This window comes from Ursus americanus, chromosome 22 (genome assembly GCF_024610735.1).
Source record: "Ursus americanus isolate L20-20 chromosome 22, mUrsAme1.1.p, whole genome shotgun sequence".
Taxonomy (NCBI): Eukaryota; Metazoa; Chordata; class Mammalia; order Carnivora; family Ursidae; genus Ursus; species Ursus americanus.
The window spans coordinates 15,460,226-15,478,560 of NC_142148.1; the positions used below are offsets into that span (position 1 = coordinate 15,460,226).

General features: G+C 51.9%; 1 protein-coding gene across 3 annotated transcripts; it reads right to left on the reverse strand.

Moving 5' to 3' along the window:
- Positions 1 to 3,050: 3,050 nt before the first annotated feature.
- CCN5 (cellular communication network factor 5) lies at positions 3,051 to 15,806 on the reverse strand. Of its 3 annotated transcripts, none has more exons than XM_045804703.2 (5): positions 15,366 to 15,800; positions 15,105 to 15,219; positions 11,595 to 11,811; positions 5,819 to 6,073; positions 3,051 to 4,098 (listed from the first exon to the last, which is right to left on the reverse strand). In XM_045804703.2, the coding sequence occupies exons 2-5, from the start codon at positions 15,162 to 15,164 to the stop codon at positions 3,878 to 3,880; spliced, it is 753 nt and encodes a 250-aa protein (XP_045660659.1). In that variant the 5' UTR covers positions 15,165 to 15,219; positions 15,366 to 15,800; the 3' UTR covers positions 3,051 to 3,877. The 3 variants fall into 3 exon arrangements, with proteins under 3 accessions (XP_045660659.1, XP_045660658.1, XP_045660660.1); XM_045804702.2 differs by having other exon boundaries at positions 3,052 to 4,098; positions 15,105 to 15,197; positions 15,366 to 15,778; XM_045804704.2 differs by having other exon boundaries at positions 3,956 to 4,472; positions 15,105 to 15,197; positions 15,366 to 15,806.
- Between the last annotated feature and the right edge of the window lie 2,529 nt (positions 15,807 to 18,335).

Consider the following 18,335-nt stretch of genomic DNA (forward strand, 5'->3'; position numbering starts at 1 on the left):
CTGACCCATTGTTGATCTCCAGCGGCCTCCAGCCACACTGTCCTGGGTGACCACTTCCTCCTCAAACTCAAAGCATTGAGGACATAGAACAGTACCCAGGACAGAACCATCTGCCACCTGCAGGGGCTCCCGTGCTCTCCCCGGTGTCTGCCAGCGTGGCTCCTCCGTTCTGCCATCCTCCAGCACAAAGCCCAGGGATGTGCTGTGTATCTTAGTTCCCCTGCTGCTCACATCCATCCTTCAAACCAGATCTCACAGGCAATGTCGGGCCATGGTGATTCTCCCATCCGTTCCCTCTTTCCCACTCCCACCACCTGTCCATATCCTCCTGCCTTACCCCTGAACGCCGCAGCGACTGCCCACAGGGCAGCCTCGTGGCCAAGGCCATGGGCTCTCGAGCAGGCCTCTCTCAATCCTGGTTCTGCCAACTGTGAACTCTGTGAACTTGGGCTATTTCTTTAATTTGCCATATCTCAGTTTCTCCATCTGTGAAACTGGGCATAATTATACTTCACATGGTTATTAGGAGGGTCAAGTGAGTGATTACATAGAAGATGCTTGGAACAGAGTCTTGTATGTGGTTAGAACTCAATAAATGTTAGCTCTTACTTTTATTATTTATGCAGTAAGTCTTTATTGAGCACTTACTGTATAGAGACCTGCATTGTACTGGGAGATAGCCTGACCCCGGGTAAAGAGTGGAGACCCTAGCAATTCCACTCCTGGATGTTTATCCAACAGAAAAATGTTCACCAATGTCCAGCAGAAGACATGGGCTAGAATGTTCACAATAACCCTTTTCATAATAGCGCCAGACTGGACACTACCCATCAAGTATAGAATGGATAAATGAAATGTAATATATTTATACAATGGAATACCATACAGTGTTGAGAAGGAATGCACTATTGTTACTTGCAATGACATGGATATTACAAATATAAATATAACGGGGAGGGGCGGTGCCTGGCTGGCTCAGTCGGTGGAGCATGTGACTCTTGATCTTGGGGTTGTGAGTTCGAGCCCCACATTGGGTATGGAGATTACTTAGTAAATAAAATCTTTAAATATATACATATTTATACATATATAAAATTTATTTTTATATAATTGAAAATTTAGATATATGTAAAATATGTATATTTTATAATTTAAAATTTATATATAAAATATATATTAAATATATATAATTTATACATAAATATAAAAAATAAATATGTAATGGGGAATGGCTGGGCCTGGTAACTCCGGGCTACAGGTTTCAGTGGGGTTAGTCTGATTTTCACCTGTGACCTTGCCCGCAACACCACCTCCTCTTCTTTACAAACAAAAAAATCCCAGCCTTTGCCTCATATCACTCTCCGACTTGCAAAGAATCATGGAGGCAGGATTATATAGGTTATATAAGTGAACACAGAGGAATTACTGACCATTATAATACAACACCCCTATGTGATGGGAGCTCACTCAACACAGTGATCCTCTAGGGTGGGCACTGCTATTTATGCCCATTTTACAGATGAAAAGACTAAAGCACTAAAAGGTCAATAGAATGATAGCAAAAATTGTTATTTAAATCACACAATACTCATCGACCCTCTGTGTAGAGTGCTGCCCTCATCCCCATTTTAGAGGAAAGGACACTGAGGCACAAAGAAGTTGGGTACCCTGCCTAAGATCACATTAGGAAACAGCAGAGCAAAGACAGGGCAGGTGGCTGAGTCCACTCCATGCAGCTCTGTTCCCAGCTGCTCGGTAGTGAGGTCGTGGGCCTTGCAGCTGTCCTGCACCACAACCCCAGGACAACTCATGCATTGCTCGGAGTCTCGGCTTACCTATCTCTAAAATGGGAACATCAGTAGCACTTTCCTTTCAGGGGTGTCCCAAGAGCAACATGCAACTGTGGGTAAAGCCCCTGGCAGCAAAGGCCCCACGTGCAGGAATCACTCAGTGCAGGTCTGTGGTCTCCATCCTGGCTGTCACCATTTCTAGAGATATTACTGGAATTTTTCCCAGCGACGTGTTCAGCGTTTACCCTTGCGGAGCCTGACCCACTGAAACTCAGCCTGTGAGAGACCATCCACCCAGCCTTGAGTCAGGTCAGCTTGGCCTCTCCTCAGCTGCCGACCAGCTTTTGGGCGCGTCGCTTTCCCAAGCAGTCCCCTCCTCTGTGAACTAAAGTTAGTTCTATTTTGTGACCGTCAGGTGGCTCAGTGCTGTCTGTGACGGGCAATCTGGTTTTGGGGAGGAGGCGGAACCTGAGCGAAGTACGAGAGGCAGCTACTCCGAGGGGCGAGGGGCGGGTCATGCAGGTCCTGGGAGCTGGGGGTGCCCTTCCCCTGCTCCGCTTTATACCTCAACACCCCACACTCCCCGGCTCCCTTGCGTCTCACCTTCCCAGTGGGCTGACCAATGGGAGGCACTACCAGAAACTGGGGGCAGGAGAGAGCGGAAGCCAGGTCTGCCTCCCCAGCTCTCTTGGCTTTGTGTTAGGTCCACAACGATGCTCCTGCTCCCAGCGGACGACGGGAAGGCCCTGCTGTGATTCTGTCCCAGCTTCTGGGCTGTCCCTCAAACCCTGTGTCCCAACAGCTGGTGCCAAGTGAAAGAAGCCATTCATAGGAGCATACCTACGGCATGGTTCTGTTGATGTGAGGTTCGAGAACTGGCCATCCATCCTCTTTGGTGGTAAAACTCAGAACAAGGGTTGCCTTCAGGGGCGGAGGGGACGGCCGGGAAGGGGCCAAAGGAAACTTCCGGAGATTTTGGAAACCTGTACCTTGATTGAGGTGTTGATTACACAGGTGTTCACGTTTACAAGACTCGGTAAGCCGTACGTTAAGACCTGTGTGTTTCACTGTGTGTAAACCATGCCTCGATAAAATTGGTTTACCAAGAAGAAATCCCTGTTTAAATACTGAGAGTGTTCTCTGATTTCCTGGCTGGAGTCTGATGAAAACACAGTTTTTATTTTTAAACATAACATGTAGATCTCAGAGGAGGATGGAAAATTTATATGTAGGGTTTAAAAAAAAAAACAAAAACCAGTAACACATGAGACTTCAGACAGAATTTCACGCTTGGGTTGGTTTATTTCAGGCCACGTCCCCAGTCCCCAGGGGCTATCCTTCATTCTCCCCTACTTTTCTGTGGTCTTAAATGTTGCAAAGCACCAACCTATATATAAAGTGTCTATAGCTCAGCGCCTGGCACATGGCAGGTGCCTGAGAAAGGTTCATTCTTATTAATACAAGTTGGGTTTCACTCTCAGGCCTGTTTTCTGATTTTCTTCAAGACAGTGCGATTTCACCTTGTGATTTGCACAAAGCACGCAGCCTCTGAATTCTGCCCTGGATGGGAGGGCTTTCTCAGACAGCATGAGCCTGGCCTACAAGCTCTTGCCTAGGTGTGTATTCAGGGACGTTTGTATGTCACTCCAAGAAAAGAAGCAGGAGATTCAGAATATCTGTGTGCCCCTCTTCACCACAGCCCCAGAAAAATAGCTAGTCCAGGCCAGCACCTGCCTTGGCCTCATGACTAAGGGACAGCTGGTTGCCCTATCTGCTGGAAACCTTGCCTACGCACATGTTCGATAAAGGCTGTGTGAAGGCTGGGAATGGACCAGAAGACCCTGGAAACCTTGGCCAGCCCCCTAGGCTGTGAGGTAGAGGAAGGGGGACTGGGGCATACATCCCGGCTCTATCTCAGGGTCCAGATGGACCAGACGGCTTGTGACCATTCTTGTCCTCCAGGGCCTGGATGCCGTTGTCCCAGCCAAGGGTGTGGGGAGGGGCCATCCTCCTTCTGCTCAGGGCCCAAGCACTGGCCTGCCTGTTGAGGAGGGTGGGCACGGAGCCTCTGTTTGCCCAGCCCTGCTCTAGAAGGCACCATTCCGTGGGCCGCGGCCCCTGGCAGGTGGACAGGGCCCAGGCAGGCACAGGCGGTGCTGGGTCTCCAGTCGGCAGAGGCGGTTCTGGTTGGACACCCGAGTGGCCACGCCCAGCCCGCAGGTGGTGGAGCAGGGGCCCCAGGCCGTGCTCCATTCTGGGCAGGGGACACCAGGGGGCGGGGGAGCGACAAGGCCAGAAAACTGGGGTCCTGGGGAGAAGAAAGAGAGGTCAGCACTATGAGGTCAGGGCTTGGCAGCCAAGTCAACCCAGCCGCTAGCGGTGCCATCTTGGTCAAGCGGCTTAGCCTCTCTGGACCTCAGTTTCTTCCTATGTAAGTTTCCTAATGGGCAATTGTTAGCGCTGAATCAAAGAACGGCGGGGACATGCTTAGAAAGGTGCTGTAAGCACCTCATTTGTGTCGGTTACTAGGCAACTACGATGGTGCTGGCCGTGATGGTCCCCCAGTCCGTGGTGGGTTTCTCTTTTCTGCACCCCATGGCATCTTCCAGGAAGGAGGTTGTGGCCTGCGTGTAGAGGTCCTGGGACCCAGTGGCAAAGCTGCTAGACTTTCTGAGGCTGTACCTGGAAGAAGATGGGGGGTTCAGCACCGACTAGCTTCTCCTCCTCCTCACATTTATTCTGCTCTCTTAATATCATGGTGTCCTTTCTTCTGGTCCTTATTAACCAGATAGTTCTCAACGGGGGGCGATTTTGCCCCCCTGCCCCGGGACATTTGGTAATGTCCGGAGACATCTTGGTGGTCACGACTGGGCGTGGGGGTACTGGAATCCATCAGGGGTGCGGCTAAACCCCCTGCAGTGCACGGGACAGCTCCCACACGACAGAGCATCACCCAGCCGGTGTGTCACAGGTGCCGGGGTCGAGAAAGCCCGATAGGCCCGTGTGTGCAGGGTGAATGGGCGCACACACACGGACACACATATCGGAGATCAGATTTGCATCTACAGTGTCCTATCCTGCTGGTTTATACATGAGATGAACTCGCTGGCATTCTCCTGTGTGTTTAAGTGGATGTGTCCCATCCCATCGTAGGGATGTGACAGCCACCACGGCTGAAGCTCTGGGTGCGAGGCACGGTGACTGCTTTCCTTGGCATTACTCATCCAGTCCTCCACAACTCTGCAAGGTGGACGCCCTTACTCACATCTTACAGTTGGAGGAACTGAGGCACAGAGAAGTGAAGCAACTTTCTCAGAGTCACACAGCTAGGAAATAGCAACGCTGGGCTTAGAACCTGGGCAGGCTCTGTGCTGAACCCACCATGCTCTCCTCTCATGTGGCACCGTCATCAATGGACCAATGCCTTCTTTTCGGATGCCTTTCTTTAAAAAGATCATGTTCATATAATTATAATAACCCAGTGATGTAACAGTAACAAATTCTTTAAAACTAAAGAGTTTATAGCATGAAGTAACTGTCTTTCCTCCACCTCTGCCCACCCTAAGCCCACATCCCAGAGGCCTCACCTGGTTCAGTTTTGAGTTCCTCTTTGGATAAGCCCAAATAACTACATATTATTAATATTATGTAATATTCAAATTATATAAATGTAATATTAGTACATATCAATGTATTAGAAATAGAATAATAGTATATGTCGTAATAGTATGCCTCTGCTATGAAGTATGAGCGTTCAAGTATCCTAGCCCTCCTTTCCCTTCCCCGCTCCGCCACCAATTTTTACTTTCCATTATTTGTGATTTAAAATTATATACTTGCTGTTTTGTCAGTTTTAAGAGGTCTGGTGACTCCCCACTCAGTTTTCCTAGTCTCCTCAACCACCAGCCCCTCCCAGCTGCGGTCAGGGAAACCTGGGCTTTGGCAGGTCCAGGTGTCCCGGCTCCTGAGAAGCCCCGCCCCCGCCCCCAGGTGGCCTTGGCCCAGGCTTGGGCTGGCCCAGTGCTCACCTTGGGCCGGGAGGCGCTGGACCCCCAGCTCCCTTCCCTGGTCGCACACCCACTCAGGGCAGCACTTGCCGGGGACCTCCACCCTCCTGGGATTCGGGCAGTCCCAGCTGGGCAGCCGGATGTCCTCACTGCACAGTGGCACACAGGTGAAGCCGCCGTCCTCACATTGGCAGCGAATCCTGCAGTGGGGCTGGAAGGTCTCCCCATCCCGGTACAGGCGGCCGTTCACCTCACAGCTCCCGTCATCCTCTCCCCCTGCAGAGGAGAAACCAGACCCCCATTCAGGACCCCCAACTTTCCCCTGGGCAAGACCGTGCCAGCCACATCCTGCACACGGTGTCTCTGCAGAGCTGGCCCAGATCCTGCTGGGGACCAGGGCCCTTAGGCATCTGTGCACCGCCAAGGGGCTCCAGCCCGCCATAGGCACCCCGTCCCTATTGCCAGGCTGCCGTGGCATCCGCGGGAAGACAGTGTGGCGTACCACATCCTGGCACAGGAACTGTGGGGACACTGGCCTGGTTGGAGCCCCCACCCTGCTTTTTATTAGCTATGGAGCTTGGCCAAGCGACTTCACTTCTTGCCTCAGTTTCCTTATCTGCAAAATGGGTTATAATGGCACTTATTTCACAGGGTTGTGGTAGAGACTAAATGAAATGATGTATGTAATGAATCCAACATAAAAGAGACCTTCAGTAGATCCCAGCTGCTCTCTTGTTACTATTAACATAATTAATTACTATATATTAATAACATAGGACTTACATCACACTGAGAATTCATGCAACACACCTTCATTGTGCATCTGCTATGCTGTAGTCATCACTGTCAGGCCCGGGCTTAACTTACTGTCTTTGTGACTTTGCATAAGTTGCTTATCGTCTCTGAGTCACCTTAACAACAGCAATGATGAGAACAGCTCGGTACCTTCAGGTACAGGACATAATATGTCCATAGCATTGTCACTGTGCTAGGCATATAGTAGGTGCTCAAGAAACACTCTTCAAACGAAGCCCTCAAGAAACGGGCGTAATCCCCGCTTCCTCCACTGGACAAGCACTCCTTGAGGGCTGGGGCTGAGAGTGTTCAGGCTGGCACCCTCCCCCGCTCCTCCCTGCGCTGGCTCAGAGCATGGATGGGACACACAGACCCTCAGGAAATGCCCTTTAAATGAATGCCTCGTCCAAGGCCCTGCACAGAAGAGACACTAATGAAAGAGTTCTGATTTCCTATAGTTCCAGAGATACGTAGTGTGCCCTTCCTGGCTGCCAAGCACTGGGCTCCGAGACAGGACTAAGACACAGTCCTTGTCTTGAGAGATGGAGGGCCAGGCAGGGGAGAAATGTGAAAGTCACCGTCTGCAGGACAGAATGAAAAGCCGTGGAGAGGCACAGGTGAGCCGCCCAGGGAGGGCAGAGTGAGGATTCCAGAGGTCCTGGAGACACGGGTGGCAGTTCAGTTGGGTCTGGGGAGAGATTTGCCCAAAGGCAGGTTTTCCCAGGTCTTCAGAGAAAAACCTCCAACAGGCCCAGACCCATGCAGGAATTTGGGACCTGCATAGATGTGGGTGCCAGCCCCTGTTCCCACTTGCTAACTGTGGGGCCTGGGGCAGATCACTGCATGTCTCTGAGCCGCCGTACCCAGCTCACAGGACCCCTGGAGGATGAAATGAACTAGTTACTTAAAGCATTTCGCCGCAAGCCTGGAACATAGCAGATGCTCAATGAACAGGAATAGGGGATGCTCATTCCTCTGGGGAGGACAGAACCAGAGCCAGCTCTCTCCCTGCTCCTTCCAGGCCACAGCCCTCTGATGCCAAATCCCTGACCTTTGGCCTGGATCATGTGGCTGCTGGTTTCCTGGAAACTAGGGGCAGCTGCACCTTAATCCTGAGGGGTCTCCCACCAGAGTCCTGGAGACACAGCCCTGGGGCCTCCTGGTCTCCAGGAGGACCTGGTAAACACAGGGATTGTTTCGGAAAGTCAGCTGGAGGGGTGATACTTTTAGCAAGGTTTCCTGGCACCTCTTCTGGTCCTCCAGCCCAGAGCTGGCTGGGGGTGGGGCTCATGATCCCTGGGCGGCCACTGCCCACCCTGGGGGCTGTGTGCACCTTTGTGCATGGTCCCAAACACCAGGAGGCACCTCCAAACGTACTCCCTCTTCAATCCACCCCCCCCCCAACTATATACACATATAGTTGCCAAAACCCTACTTCCTCTTCCAGGTCCTTCCAATGCCCTCTTGTCCAGCAACCTCCCTCAAATAACTTCAGAGCCCAGTTGTGTCTTCTGGTGATCCCTGCGTCCCTCTTTCCCTCTGAGAGTCCGTTGCAGGAGAAGGAACAACAGAGGGTTTTTTTGTTTTTGTTTTTGTTTCTAACCTTTAGCCACTTGCACACTGTGTGACCTCAGGCAGGTGACTTCACCTCTCTGAACCCCAGTTCCGGCAACTGCAAAGTTGGTTTAATAATAGGACCTACCTTGTGATTAAGGGTAAAATGAAATCACATGTTTGAAGGACACTGTCACTGAATGGTATCTGTTACTGCTAGCCTCTCCAGAGCTCTTGCTATCATTCATTCACTCAGTCCTTGTTTACCGGGGGCCTACTATGTGCCAGGCACTGTTCCAGGGACTCATGATACAGCAATGACTGAAACAGGCAAAACTCTTGCCCTCGTTGGAGCTTTTGCTCTAGTGGAAATAAACACCATCAACAAGTAGTCTATGATGCCCAATGGTGATTAGAGCTAGAAAAATAGTGGAGGGCAGGGTTCAGGAATGGGGTGTTGCATGTGGTGATCGGGGAAGGCCTCCCCGAGAAGGTGGTATTTGAGTAAAGATGTGAAGGAGATGCAGGAGCTTGCCATGCAGATATCTGGGGGAGAAAGAACACTGGTAGAGCAAGCAGCCAGTGCAAAGGCCCTGAGGTGGGAGCCCCCCTTGGGTATTTAAGGAACAAAATAGGCCAGCATGGCTGAATCAGACAGCAGGAGAGAGAGAGGGAGTTAGATGGGGTTAGAGAGAAAACAGGAGCAGGACCCTGTGGGGCCTTGTAGCCACTTGTAGCCACTTTGTAGCCACTTGGAGGCGGTGGGAAGCTATTGGAGGCCTGGAGGAGGAGGGGAGGGGGAGGAGGAAGGATGTGATCTGATGTATGTATTGAAAGGGGTCCTGTGGCTGCAGTGTTGGGAACGGAGCAGGGAGCAAGGACAGAAGCGGGGAGACCATTAAGGGTTGCTGCAACATCCAGCATGTGATGACAAGGCTCAGACCAGGCGCGTAGCAGTGGATGGACTAAGAAGAGACTAGAATCTCAGGTTCTAGAATATTGTGAAGACTTCGCTGGTGGCCGGTATGTGGGGTGTGCAAAACGAGAGATGTCAAGAATGACTGTAAGGTTCTGGGGCGCCTGGGTGGCACAGCGGTTAAGCGTCTGTCTTCAGCTCAGGGCATGATCCTGGCATTATGGGATCGAGCCCCACATCAGGCTCCTCCGCTAGGAGCCTGCTTCTTCCTCTCCTACTCCCCCTGCTTGTGTTCCCTCTCTCACTGGCTGTCTCTATCTCTGTCAAATAAATAAATAAAATCTTAAAAAAAAAAAAAAGAATGACTGTAAGGTTCTGAACGCAAGCCCAGGAAGGGTGGAGATGCCCTTGACTGAGCTGGGGGGGGCTGCACACTCGGGGTGTGGGGCATGAGGAGCTTACGGTGGACACACGCACAGCTTGGAGTCTGCTGTCAGAGGTCCACCCGACTAGGAATTGAGAGGAAAGTCTGGGGCAGCATATTCCCTCTAGAGCAAAGATCTAGACTCCACCTCTGTGAGGTCTCATCTGTGGGGTTCACAAGCCCCCAGATCTGGCTCATAAGTACCAACTATGCTGCCTGACCAGGGCTGGAAGTTGTAGGAAGAAGCAAAGACCAAGTAGATTTTTGACCTCCTGCTGTCTGAAGTCTGAATCAAGATAGAAAAAGAAAAGCCCCTTAATAAACTTAGTGACAATAACAGCCAATATGTACTCATCGAATGCTGAGTGTCAGGCCATAGAGTGATAGAAATTAAGATTGTGGAGCCAGCTCCCTGAGTTCAAATCCCACTCAGCCAGTTATGAGCTGTGTGACCTTGGGCAAATTGCCTAACCTCTCTGTGCCTCCTTTTTTTTTTTCCATTTATGAAATGCGGATGACATTAGTACCAACCTCATATGGTTGTTGCAAGATTAAATGAGGTGATATTTATGAAGCCCTTAGTGCCTGGCACGTGGTAAGTGCTATGCAAGTGTTCGATAACTAAAGTTCAGCCAAATGCTTTATATGTGTCCTGGCTCATTGAAACAGCAGCCTGGTAAGATAAGAGTACTTATCTCATTTTTTCCCTGGATACATTTTTTATTAGCAATCATCTATGAGTTTATAAAATAAATCACTATTTTCTCATGATTATACTCCCCTGATTTAAAAATATTGATAACTTTATGTCTACTAGTCTTGTTGGTTTTTTTAAACCTTGTTTTTTTTTTTTAATTTTTTAAATTTATTTGACAGAGATAGAGACAGCCAGCTAGAGAGGGAACACAAGCAGGGGGAGTGGGAGAGGAAGAAGCAGGCTCATAGTGGAGGAGCCCGATGTGGGGCTCGATCCCATAACGCCGGGATCACGCCCTGAGCCGAAGGCAGATGCTTAACCGCTGTGCCACCCAGGCGCCCCTAAACCTTGTTTTTTTCTATAAGTGGACTCATTATCAGTGATTCATGAGCCCTTCTCTCTCTCGTTCTTTTTTTAAAGTGATACATGCAAATAGATGAAAGACGTAGATTGCTCTACAAGACTTATTTTTAAAAAAAGAAAGATCACCCTCACGTTTTTCTGTTTTTCTAGAGCAGTGGTTCTCTGTTAGAGATGATTTTGTTCCCCAGGGGACATTTGTCACGACTTGAAGGTGGGGGACATGGTAGTGGCATCCAGTGAGTAGAGACCAGGGATGCTGCTGAAAGTCCTACCACGTACAGGACAGCCCCCCACCCCGATAAAGAATTATAACAGAGAATTATCTGGCGCAAAAAGCAAAGTTGAGAAGCTCTGAGCGCACCAAGGCTTGAGTAGTGGGAGATGTCGCACGCCCAAGGTCACTATAAATGGCAACCTCAGGATTCAAACTCTGGTCCAAGGGCTCCCAATCCAGGAGGAAGACAGAATGAAATGTTGCTTCAGAACCCGTGTGACCCGGTCCCAAGCTGTGTAACAGCTATCATGCCCGTGAATATTACTGAGACTGTTTGCTCATCTGTAAAATGAGTCTGAAAGGACTCACCTCATAGGATCCTTGTGAGGATTGTGGGATTTATGCGAGGATCGTGTGGTAAGTTTCAGCGTACGGCCTGAGACCTATTACTCTACGCCCTCCCTAGATAAACGGTGGCACTTTTATTTTCTCAGAAGTGTGAAGGTCCTGAGAAAGGATAGTGATTCCTGGTTTGAGGAATCTGGGAGGACTTCTCGGGGGAGGAGTGTTTGAGCTTGGCTTTAACAGTTGGTTGTGATTTGGACACGTAGGAATGGGGGGGATGCCGTTCAGGTGGGGGGCATCGTCGGAGCAAAGACAAGAGGGGAGGAGCTGAGGGAGGGCCTTAGGGAAACATAGGTCACCAGGTTTGTCTGGAATGGATGGTGTACCTGCAGTGAGGAGGTAGAGAGAGAAGAGCTTCTCTTTGACTCAGGACCCCTCAGCCTTGACCCTCCCAAACACACCCACCATTGGTTCCGCAAACCTGCTTACAGAGGCACACGGACCCTCGGCCACCAGGGCCCGCCCTGGGCTGGCAGACCAGGCCCTGGCTGGGGTCGCAGACGTGGAGATGGTCACAGGGCTCCCCTAGCCGCCGTGCGCACACTCGACAGCAGCCGCAGCCATCCAGCACCAGGGGCACCCCCAGTGGGCATCGGGGTGGTGGCCAGGGGCAGGCACATGGCGTCGGGCACAGCTGGGCACACACCTGCAGAGACAGAGCATGTCACTCGGCCACAGTCATTCCAGGTGGGCAGTGAGGGGTCCACGCTTTGGCCCCAGGGTCACACAGACCTGGCCTTGAACCCTGGCAGTCTGGTGACTGCCTAAGAGACAGTGTGGCCTTGTGGTCATGAGCAAAGACTTTGGACTAGAGTTGCAGTCCTGTCTCTGCTCCTTATTAGCTGAGTGACCTTGGGCAAGTTACTTAAGCTCTCCACGCCTCAGTTTCTTCATCTGTGAAAAGGGGACAATAGTAATATTTAACTTGGAGGGTTGTTTTTAGGAGTACATAAGATGATGCGTGTTAAACCCTGAGCGCACAGCCCGGCCTGCAGTAGAGGCCCAGTGCGTTTAGCTATGCTGATCGCCATCGGTAATTACAAGGAGGGACTTAGGCCCTGCCCTCTAGAAGCTCACAGAAAGGCAAAAGCAGCGAAACAAAGGATTACAATGGCAGGGTACTGAGAGATGGGGGAAACTGAGCTCCAGAAAGAGAGGGGGTCTTGCCAAAAGTCACAGCGTGTTAGTTGCTGAGCTGGGAGCCCGCCTCCTCCTTAAGGATCCTGTAATAGGGAAAAGCCTGAGCCAGGGACCCACCCCCCAGGGACCGGGTCAAGGTATCGACCCAAGTGTCCTGGTTGCTCCTCCACATTCAGGACAGAGAAATAACCAAACCAGAAACCAGATGCCGGGGTATCCCCATATATCCATTTGAAGGTGGGGACCCAGAGGCAGGCATAATTCAAGATGCTCCCAGCAGCCCTCTTGGCGAGGGACCAATCTTTAGTTCAATAGGATCCTTGGAGGACCAGGGGGGTTTATCTGGAGATTGGAAGACTTACAGTTTGCAAAAATGGAATGAATCCCCTCCTAACTTCTGTGCCTAGTGCCCACTTTGTCCCACCCCTAGGAACCCCCAGTCCTGCAAACCTGCGGTCAGTGGCGTGCAGCTTGCACCCTGGCCACCAGGGGCTGCCCCAAACTGGCCAACCAGCCCTGGGGAGTGGGGTGCTCCAGACTGGGACAGCACGGGTAATGAGGCAGGTGGGCAGCTCTGTGCCCAGGGCCTCACAGGGGAGTGAGTCTCCATCTCTGCAGGAATTCCAAGCTGGAGACGGGGTGATACCAAAGCGATTCTAGAGAAGATGGCCTAGACTTGCCCCCCAAAGTCTGGTCTGGACCAACAGCATCAGCATCACCTGGAAGTCTGCGGCAGCATCAGGACCCCTCTGTATGAATCCAGTGCTGCATTGTAATAAATCTGGACATGATTCTCATGGAATTGGCCTGAGGAATAATGAGCTGGACTTTGAGGTTCCCTTGCTTAGTGAGGTTGGGCTTCCTTGGTTAGGGAGAAGTGGGGACCCTCACCAGAATTGGCTCTCGAGTCCCTCACACCCAACAGCAGGGTTGCCAGGCTACAGGCCTTCCGCTTTGTACTCGGATTCCCGCCCTGGGCTCTCTACACAGCCAATAACAGGTAGAGACTGGAATCTGGGTGCATGTGAATCCAAGGCCCGGGCTCTTATTACCACGCCTACCTCTTCACCTTGGGCAGCTCTGTTGCAGCTTAGCCTCTGCCTCAATTTACCTGTATGTTCAGGAGGGATGGTGACAGGTCAAGGGAGCCAGCCAAGGAGAGATAGGCCCTCTCTGGACTCCCTGGATCTCCAGGGCCTTCCTCACCACCCCGGGCACATGCAGTTTCCCCAGACACTTGCTACAATCACCAGGGGGAAGAGCCCTAGACGTGGAATATTCTAGAGAAAGTTGAAATCCAAGTTGGACCACTGATGGGCTGTGTGACCTTCAACACGCTGCTTCCCTGCTTCATGGGGAGGGAGCTGTTTCCTTTTCAGTAAATGGGGGTGGAGACCACCTATCGTGAAATGGTGACAGGGATTAATGGCTAGCTCTTAGTCACCGTGACTTTGTCCGTTTCCAGGTCTCTGCCACCTGCCCCTGTTCACAGGCCTGAGCCCAGGAGCCCACAGGCTGCTGGAAGACTTAGAATTCTCTCCCTGGGGATGGTTGTGGCTTTCCGTGTTCGTGATGACTAAGTCCCTGATTCTGCGCGGGATGCCGCCCGGCTCCCTGGGACAGGGAAGAAGGGAGGGGTGGACAAGGAGTCCCAGAGGGCTGCGTTTTGGTCTTTCACTTAAGCCAGGGCCCAGAACCCCAAGTCCCCGCTCCAACTACCCAAGCCACCCACCTGGGCATCATGTTTCGCTCAGCCCCTGTGGGAGAAGAACCAGTGGGATTGGGATGCCAGTAGGGTTTGTAGCCTTGCCCCCACTCCTGCTCAGGACCCAGGGAGAAACGCTCCTGCCGTGCTCCTCAAAGAAGCATGATCATACAGTGAGATCATGGCTTATGGTGGGGCCAATCTCCATGGCATCGGGAACTCAGCATTTGCTGAGGGAATGATGGGGCTTGGCAGCTGTGGCCTTGGTCCAGGTAGGGGAAGAGGCACAGGCAGCAGGAGAAGCACAAATAGAAGTGCCCCTTCCCCAGCCCCCTCACACCCAAGCCTGTCCTGGGCTCCACCTCCTCTAGCACTCTGATGTTTCTTGCTGTGTGATTTTAGGCAAGTTGCTTGCCCTCTCTGAGCCTTGCTTGCCCAAAAACAGGGGGTAATAATTCCTTATGAGGTTGTTGGATATGTTAGGCAAGGTAGATATTTCACAAACCTTTTGAAAAATGTTCCATAAGAGGAGATCATTATTCCATGAGGTGTGTCCCTGCCCCCCTTCAGCCCAGGTCTGCAGTCACTCACCACCAACGGCATTAATGCCCTTGCAGTGTGAACTTTCTAATCAGCTAGACACCAGCCCCCATTCAAATCCTGGCTCACAGTTAGGCAATGCAGGTTTTATGCTGCGTCTCCCCATGTGTAATGAGGACACCCCCTTCAGCTTTGTAGAAGGGCTCTGAGGACGGCGAATACCCATGGCCCTCTTCTTTTGAACACCTGCCACGTTCCAGGTCCTGTGCTGAGCACTTCTGATGAATTACATCAGTGAGCCTCACAAAGGTCTCATGGTCATGACGCCCATTTAGCTGAGGAAGCAGCTGAGGCTCCGAGAGAAGGGACTCGTCTGTGGTGACACTGCAGAGCTGGCCAGAGGCAAGTGTCTGGGCACCGGGGAGGGAAGCTGAGCTGTGCCCACCCCCGGGGACCTGCAGGAATTCTTCCAGGGGATCCTTGCAGTGATTTCACACCTCCCCCACCACACCAAGGAAGTCAGCAGGACGTTTTGGGGCCCGGGGCCCCCTTACCTTTGACAGGAGGCAGAGGATGGAGAAGGCCAGAAGGTGGGTCTGTGGCATGCCTCTCATGTCACTGTGTCCCCCACGGAGCCAGCTTTGAGCCTGGGAGGCAGGACCTGTAAGTCTTTATGTTCCGGCGGCTGTGAGGTCACTCCCGGGCACACACACACACACACACACACACACACACAGACACACGCGCACACGGGCTGGTCTCTGCGTTCCCGCTCCTCTCCCCATCCTCATGCTCCCACTGATGAGCCCATTTACCTGAAGATGAGTCCGTGGAGGCCACCAAGAGGGTACCTGCCAGTGTGAGTGTGAGTGTGTGTGTGTGTGTGTGAAAGCCAGGGCCAGTGCCAGTGCCAAGAGCCTGTGACAGGCTGGCAGGGGCCTCTCTTGCTCCTCCCAGCCCAAGGGGGGCTTCCGAGCCGCCTCTGTGGCTGCTGCAGCCCTGCCCCAGACCCCTGCCCAAGCCCCGGGGCGCTGTGGACCCAGCAAGAGCTCCACAGATACCCCCTTTGCAGCGCTGACCCAAGTCCTCCGAAGCCCCGTGGCCTGGACTCTGGGCAGTTTCGGCTGGGCCTGTGGTTTCTGGCAGGAAGATTGGCAGCCACCCAGAGGCGGGTGTGACCCAGAGCAAAACTTCCCTGGGCGGCCTGTTTGCTTTTGGCAACAAGGGGCCTCCCTCCGGCCTGCTTGCCTGGGCTCTGGAAGGTGGCCCACGGTGGAGGAGCCCCTGCCGGTTGGACCTACTGTGTGCAGGCACTTGCCGGGCCCTGCCAGATGATCTGGAAGAACCAAATCTATTCTGTTTAATCCTGCCCCCTCTGTAGGAACGGGAGACACAACAGTGACCTTGGGACAAAGCCCAGAGTGGGAGACAACAGTGGGAAAACGGGGAATTCCTGGGCATCCTGAGGAGGGGTCTTTGTTCTGATGGAAGGTGAGGGACGGCTTTCTGGAGGAGGTGTCTTTACGGAGAGCCACAGACAGAGGGGGTAAGAGAAGGCAGAATGTTGCAGGCAGAGGGAACAGCATGTATGCCTAGGCGGGAGTGAGCGTGATAACGTGCCTATTCTGGGAGCCAAGGTGCGGCTGGAGCTGAGGGAGGTGAGGAGTGGTGTTGTAAGTGTGGGAGCAGGACACCCAAATTCAAACCCCCCAGTTTCTGGGGGCGTCTCCATTGTTCTAGCCACCGGGGGTAAGGGGTATGAGGACAAGGGCTTGGACCATAGAATTTAGTAAAGATAATAACAGGTGGTGTCGAGAGCAGGCTGAGGAAGGCTTTGGTCCCCATAATCTCCACCAGGACCCCAAACCTCAAAGTGAGGGCACTGGCTTCCACAATGGGTGGTGGGTGAGGAAAAAGAAGAGTGACCTGATAAAGGGTCAGACCAAGTGATGTGCTCAGGGGGGACTCCATCCCAGCTGCAGTCCTGGGGAGGGAGGCGACAGGATGAAGGATGAAGGTGGAAATGCATGCTAGGTCTCGGTGGGTTCTGGCTGGGGGAGGAGGGCAGGGTGGCGGTGGCGGTGTCCCCAGGCCTGGAGGGAAGGAGATATGTTTGTTTGTCCACGCTTATGTGTGAGTCCGAGGCATGCCGAGGGCGCTCTATGCCCCGTTCCTCATTGCTGAGCACCCCGCTCCTTTGCACGACAGGATTATTTTCAATAATAACTAGGAGATCAGACAAATAGTTTTCACGTAAGAACTAAAGATTTGCATTTACCAAATAAAAACAGCTCCCCCTGCTTCATGGTCACACCGTTCCACTGTTTGAAATTTTAAGCACAAACCCAAACTCACATAGAATGAGAGAATTGAAATAGCTGTATCTTCCCCGTCGCTCTGCGACCGTTGCGGCTGTGCGTCCGCTGTCAGGGCGCAGAACCGCACCCCCAGGGTCGGAGACAGGGCTGAGCAAGATTCTGAGCTGTCTAGAGCTTCTGCTCCCAGTGAACGCATGCTCCTGAGTCCATGTGCGCTGGGCAGCTGTCCTCCTAGCCATCTGCAAATTCCCTTCCACGCAGGATAGGTTTATTAAAGGGTAAGAAATTAGGGAGCGCCTGGGTGGCTCAGTCGGTGAAGTGTCTGACTCCTTGATTTCAGCTCATGTCACGATCTCAGGATTGTGAGATTGGGCCCCGCACGGAGTCTGCTTGAGAGTCTCTCTCTCCCTCTGCCCCTCCCCAGCACTCGCTCTCTCTTGCTCTCTCTCTAAAAGAAAAAAAAAAAAGGATAAGAAATTAAAATGTACAAAATTCAAAGCTTACTTAGAATTCAAAAGTTACCGCATCAATTGTTTAGAACTTGGACCAAGACAAGACATTTGTACCAAGACAAGTACTTGATGATTGACAGGATTTACACGTCTATACTGACATGATTTATAGTTATATACTGACTTCTCATCAGTTTCATCTTATCTTTAAACTCTCTGCAGACCATATGCCCCTCGTACTGCCTGCACGCAGGGAAAACCACTCCGTGCTCCGTCCTTGCGAGGACCACTGGTTTTAAAAACAACGAAAGTGATTACGTAAAGGGCACGCACAGGAAGCCAGCTCTGTGCTAGGTACTTTTTTAAATAAAAAGTGGTGTTTCTGGGGCGCCTGGGTGGCACAGCGGTTAAGCGTCTGCCTTCGGCTCAGGGCGTGATCCTGGCGTTACGGGATCGAGCCCCACATCAGGCTCCTCCGCTGTGAGCCTGCTTCTTCCTCTCCCACTCCCCCTGCTTGTGTTCCCTCTCTCACTGGCTGTCTCTATCTCTGTCAAATAAATAAATAAAATCTTTAAAAAAAAAAAGTGGTGTTTCTAATCATCACAGTCTACACCTCAATAAGAAAGGGGAGGCTCAGAGAGCTTAAGTAACTTGCTTAAGGTTGCACAGCTAGAAAATAGAGCCAGGTTTTCAGTGCAGGTCCACTGGGCTGCAAAACGTTATGTTGTGGTTTTGGTCGTTACTCACTTTGGCTACTGCTTACAGAGCTCTCGGTGGCATATACTTTCCAGATCGAGGGGAATGTGCTAGTGTGAAGTGTACATTTCGTCAACACTTCACATACGTGCACACCCATGTCACCACCACCCAGAGCAAGAATCGTTTCCAGAAGGTTCCTCATGCCCCTTCCAGGTACTCACTCTTCTGACATCTGTCACCATTGATCAGTTTTTCCTGGAACCACTTCTCCATCTGAGGCAAGAAGGAAGACAGGAGAATTTTGGTGTGGGGAGGA

Excerpts from the sequence above, each read along its gene's own strand:
- CCN5 (XM_045804703.2), bottom strand. The coding sequence starts at position 15,164 with ATGAGAGGCATGCCACAGACCCACCTTCTGGCCTTCTCCATCCTCTGC. Across the intron at positions 6,074-11,594 it reads CCGAGGGTCCGTGTGCCTCT|GGGGAGAGGATGACGGGAGC; the intron begins GTAAGCAGGTTT and ends TCTCCTCTGCAG. Across the intron at positions 4,099-5,818 it reads CCAGCGCCTCCCGGCCCAAG|GACCCCAGTTTTCTGGCCTT; the intron begins GTGAGCACTGGG and ends TCTTCTCCCCAG.